The sequence below is a fragment of the Toxotes jaculatrix genome, chromosome 3 (assembly GCF_017976425.1).
Source record: "Toxotes jaculatrix isolate fToxJac2 chromosome 3, fToxJac2.pri, whole genome shotgun sequence".
Taxonomy (NCBI): Eukaryota; Metazoa; Chordata; class Actinopteri; family Toxotidae; genus Toxotes; species Toxotes jaculatrix.
Window position 1 is genome coordinate 29,693,903 of NC_054396.1, and position 5,128 is coordinate 29,699,030.

Genomic DNA, 5,128 nt, shown 5'->3' on the forward strand with positions numbered 1-5,128 from the left:
CCTCATGTCCCATGCCAGCGAAGACAGCATCTTTAACAAGACGGAGGTCCTCGCAGGTCAGTATACATCCCGAAGAGAGTGAGGATGTAGGATTTCCAATTAAAAATGTGAAACTGTCGTCCTGCCCGACAAACTTCCATTTCAGTTCAACTTCAGTTAAGAATTAAAAAATGTTTGCAGGTCAAGAATGAGACTGAAAACCTTTTCTCCAGCTTTTGTCAGGAGAGGATTGAGTTACACCGTCGACTGTAATTTCAGTTGGATGCAAACAGCTTTAATATTGATGAAGGGACATTAGATGATCAGATGTGTTGTGTCAGATCTAAACTGGCAACACCTGCAGTCATATGTTAGAATAATGATTTTCTCAGACTTGAATTACTCATAATTTGTTGGTTTGAAAACTAATACTTAAAATCGTGGTACAGGAGAAAGAGAGAAACGATGAAGCTGCTTTGTTTTTTTTATGGTCAATTCACTTATTCTGTAAAATGTCAGGTAATAGTCAAACGTCCTCTCCATAATGACAGCAGGTCTGATGGTTGCGTCTTTGTTCTCCTCTTCCTTCTGTATTTTAAAGAGTCTAACATCTCTCCTTTATCTGTCTCTTCCAGCTCTGATCGCGGGCGGCGCCGTCGGCCTGATGTTCGCCGTCTTGCTCATCCTCCTCCTCATCTATCGCATGAAGAAGAAGGACGAGGGCAGCTACGATTTGGGGAAGAAGCCCATCTACAAGAAGGCCCCCACCACAGAGATCTACGCGTAGACCCTGACCTCCACCCCCCTGCCCGACCTCACACACACACACAAACACACACCTCGCTCCCTTCGCCCGATCAGGGCCAGTGCCTCATCATCATGGTCATCCTCCTCCTCACTTTTCTTCTGACTGTACAGCAGCGTGACGCTCGATAACAAACGGGAGAGAAGCCCCGACAACGCAATCGATTGACTGACTCCTCCTACCTGATGCATACTAATGTTACTGGTGCTGTCTGAGCCAATCAGAGGCTTTGTTGGTCCACTTCGTCCCTCTCTTTTGGTTTTCTCAAACAAGGAAAAGGAGCAGCAGGAGTGGACTCTTTCAGCTGCAGTACACTGTGATCATTTTTGGTCTTGTTTTTATGATTTGCCCCCACGTCAAAAAAAAAAAAAGGACGAACAGCAGAACTTAGAAACTGAGGATTCGGAGAACGTCAGCTCCTCCTCGTTCTTATCTTCCTCCAGCTTCCAGTTAAAAACACTAACACTGTGCAATGATTCTCGTGCCGGTACACATTAACAGTCCAGTTATTTATTTCCCCTCCTCCTCTCAATCTGTTTCTTGGACTGAAGCTTCTCACACGACTGAGGCAAATGATTTTTAAGTGAACATTTATATTTGATCTATTTTTTTTTTTAAAACAAACTCCTTGTAACGCAGAGAGATTTAAGACATTTCAGTTTTTTTTTTCTTTTAAAGAAAGAAGAGAGTTCCCGTTGTTCAAACTAATTTTGATTCAGAAAGGTCTGCATCACTATAATGCTGTGTGGTTTTATGTTGTGATCCATTAGAACTGATGATAATATTGACAATAGTTGTTCATTTATATTTTTACAGCTCTCCTAAAGTTATACAGAGGAAAAGAGAATCAAACTGGGGTCAAGACGTATTTGCAAATGGTTGTTTCTGCCTTTTTTTTCCTGCACAAAGTGCTGAACGAACACTGAGGGATGATTCAGTTCATGTTCTGTAAACTTTCAGATGCAGCAGAGTTTATTAAAATGACCTTTAAAAGACTTTTTCCTTCAAACCTTCTGCCATGTTTTGTATCTCCTCCACGGGAAAGTCCCAAACGTCTGGCACGTAGCTCCAGAAGAGTAAGCTAAACTACTCCGGAAAAAGAATTTGCAAATACTGTATGACCCAGGTCACATAGTCAAACACACGCACACACACTTGCATAGCACAGTGTTGTCCTTTGCTGCCAGTTTGGAGAGTACTTCAAAAGGAAGACGTTTTCTCACTATAATAATTACCGCTGTGCCTCTGGGGTTTGTTTTCTGTTATTATGGTTAAGTCAAACCAGCAAGCTCCTACACGGTAACACACCTACATTCTTCACACACACACACACACACACACACACACACACACACACACACAGAGCTCAGTCATGTGTGAAGGGAGCAAAGATTCAACACCATGCCGACGGTAGCTGCTGACCCTCTTTCACAATAATGTTCAGGCTTTGGGGAATGAGCTTCTGTTTTGCTGAGTTCAATGTTCAGACTGATCCCATGCTCATGTGTGCACAGTGAAAATGAAGCTACAGCCAGCAGCTGCTTAGCTTAGCCTAGCCTAGCCTAGCTTAGCTTAGCACAAAGGCTGAAAACGGGGAAACAGCGAGTCTGAATCTGTCCAACAGGATAAAATCCACCCACCAGCTTCTCTAATGCACGTTAACAACTGGGAGTGTTCACATCATTGGACAGCTGACAACTGTTTTATGATTAGAGAGACTTTCGTAAACACGTCAGAAACATGAAATTACAATACTCCAATATGACATAAATGCAGCTTTGAACACACTGGACTTCGTAATTTTTTCATTTCAGTTTTTATGCTGATCAAACAAAGGAGGCTGATGCCGGGACAGAGCCAGACTAACTGTTGTTCCCAGTCTTTGTGCTAAGCTAACTGTAGCCTTATATTTAATGGGCAGCCGTGAGCGTCGTATCAATCTTCTTCTCTGTCGGCCAGAGAGCAAATAAGCCTTGAACTGTTCCTTTAACTCAGCCTCTTTCTATCCGTGAAGCTTCTCGCTTCATGGCTGACCAGTGAGGCACACACCTGCTTATTCACTCATTCATTCATTCATTCAACGTTTTTATTCATGGATCAACAAATGTTTGTGACCATTTGTCCAGTGAAAAGAAACGTTAAGCTGTGTGATCGGAGAAACTGGTAGTTTTTGGTACTTTTTTAACTCATGGAGTTGACGCTTTCTCAATAAGCTACACCGACAGTTTGTTGTTAGTTTTATATTTTATTTTCGTTATGGGGTGAATGAGCAGTCACTTAAGCCATCATGAACAGGTTGGATGCTCACATTTCTTAGCTGAAGCTGGCAGCAGACAGACTGGTCTACCAAGGATTTGTATATAGTCATTAGATAAAAAATAATAATGATTGAAAAAAAAAACTAAAAAAAAAAAACTTGGTACTTAGCCACACCCTGGCAACAACAAATATCTACCAAATATTTAAATGCCAAATTGTTTTTCCTGTTTTATTTTTGTTTTGCCCGAGCAGTAACGTTCCTGTGATTTATTGTAAATGTAAATGAGTTTTGATACTACCAATGCTAATACTAACTTCCTCTCATTGTTCTCCAGTGTTTGTTTTTTTTTCTCCAGTAGATCAACTTGTTCCTTTTTTTTGTATTAATTTAACTGTCAAATTATTTTATTGCCTTCTTTCAGGTTGGGGTATTTCCCCCTTTTTAAGCTGTTGTATATGTGATTTTAAAAGTTTTATATACACTAGTTTGAGATTTTCAGAAGCAAATAGTTTTGAAACTTTTTATTTTGTAAGAGTTTCTATTATCTTTTAGACTTTTTGTTTTTGCTTTTGTATTTATGTTTTCTTTTTTGTTTGTTTGTTTGTAGAAGGATTGCTTATGTGGTTGGTGTTCATCTCGTTGTTCAGGGGATGTTGTGCCGATGAGCCATGTCGTCAGTAGCAGACCTGGGCTGATTACTGTTGCATTTTGTTAATTTTTTTTCCTTCGTATCCAAAAAGGAAGGCGATCAATTTGCTAACATGGATTTGGAAATGAAAGGTCACCGCCGTCACGAGCTGCGATCCGGTTAGAGGCGAGTCTTGATACTTGTTCAAGGCCTTTACCTCCCCAAAAAAGAAACATTTAATTGGAGAAATGCTGATATGTGCAGTCGTTCTGATTAGATTTGGATATAATCTGTCAACTCAGCAAACGAAAACTTCCCAGTTCCAGCATTTCAGTTGGTAATCGGCCTCAGGTCTGGTCAGTGAGCATGGGAGAGATATGTTTGTTCTGCTGCTTAATGTCACAGATATCACATGTGAATCACCAGTGGAGTGGAGAAGCCAATGAATCATTGGCTTCTGCATGCAGGTTGTGATTTATTGGAAATAAAGCTATTTTTATGCACATTAACATTTAAAATGTCGTCTTTGTCCCGTTCTTGGTTTGTTTCCCGAGTGAGAGGGTTATGTGGATAACGACACATCAGACGTGCTGCCTCTCGAGCCCTCGTCATGTGACCTGTCAAAGAGTGAGTAAAAACATCAAATTCATAAAGGGCATTAAAAATAAAATCCTGAAGATTTCAGAAAAACAGCGGATTGCAGCAGAACATCTGCTCTGGAACAGGGAACAAAAAGCCACTGAGTGTCATTCAGTGAATAAAGAAACGGGTTATACATTTTATTTTGAAGCTGCATAGCATTATTGGTAGTAATAAATAGTATTTTATCCCTTTCAGAATACTGGGAGGCCTTATTGACAGCTGATTAGCATTAACTGACATCTAACCTCAGAGTCCGTGTACGTGAGCTGCAGTGCATGAAGCCACATCGTGACTTTTTTTCAACCCTTTGACGACAGTCCTGGTGTTGGATTTCCTCCATTGTCTCTCATGGTCAGGACTCACCTGTGCCTTTTTGTCTGCTGTTTGCTGTCAGGGACACAAAGGACGGACAGAAGACGTACTGCAGCAGAAACTGGATGTGATGAAAGAAGAAACAGTGATGAGACTGTCACTTGTGACGAATGTAGAGAGTTTGAGGAAAGGAAAGGATCTTTAGCTGAGACGTACAAAGCTCGGAGGGTGTTGATGTCAAGTTATCAAAGCAGTTTTGGGTTACGCATAATATGAAATGCTCCAGTCTCTTCAGAAAGATATTGAATTCCTGTTAGCTCCAGGGTCGCGGCTCTGAAACCAACTCTGACCTCTGCACAAGAAGAGAAGAAAATAAGATCATAAAGCCAAGAAATTAACCTTTTGACAGAAGAAATTGCTTCTTCTGAAAAAGACAGGAACCAACAGAGTAAATTTATAACATTTTTGTTTTTGTTTATCAGATTGTAAACCAGATGTTGCT

The 5,128-nt window shown here is 40.7% G+C and overlaps 1 protein-coding gene across 2 annotated transcripts in view; it reads left to right on the forward strand.

The window, feature by feature from the left end:
- The window catches only part of sdc4 (syndecan 4), an 18,746-nt gene extending 15,535 nt beyond the window's left edge, over positions 1-3,211 (forward strand). For both annotated transcript variants that reach the window (XM_041033430.1, XM_041033431.1), the window contains exons 4-5: positions 1-56; positions 615-3,211. The exon at positions 1-56 is cut by the window's left edge and continues 143 nt beyond it. In XM_041033430.1, coding sequence (XP_040889364.1) covers positions 1-56; positions 615-766 — 208 coding nt within the window. In that variant the 3' untranslated portion in view covers positions 767-3,211. The remainder of the gene's footprint in view (positions 57-614) is intronic.
- Positions 3,212-5,128: the final 1,917 nt, after the last annotated feature.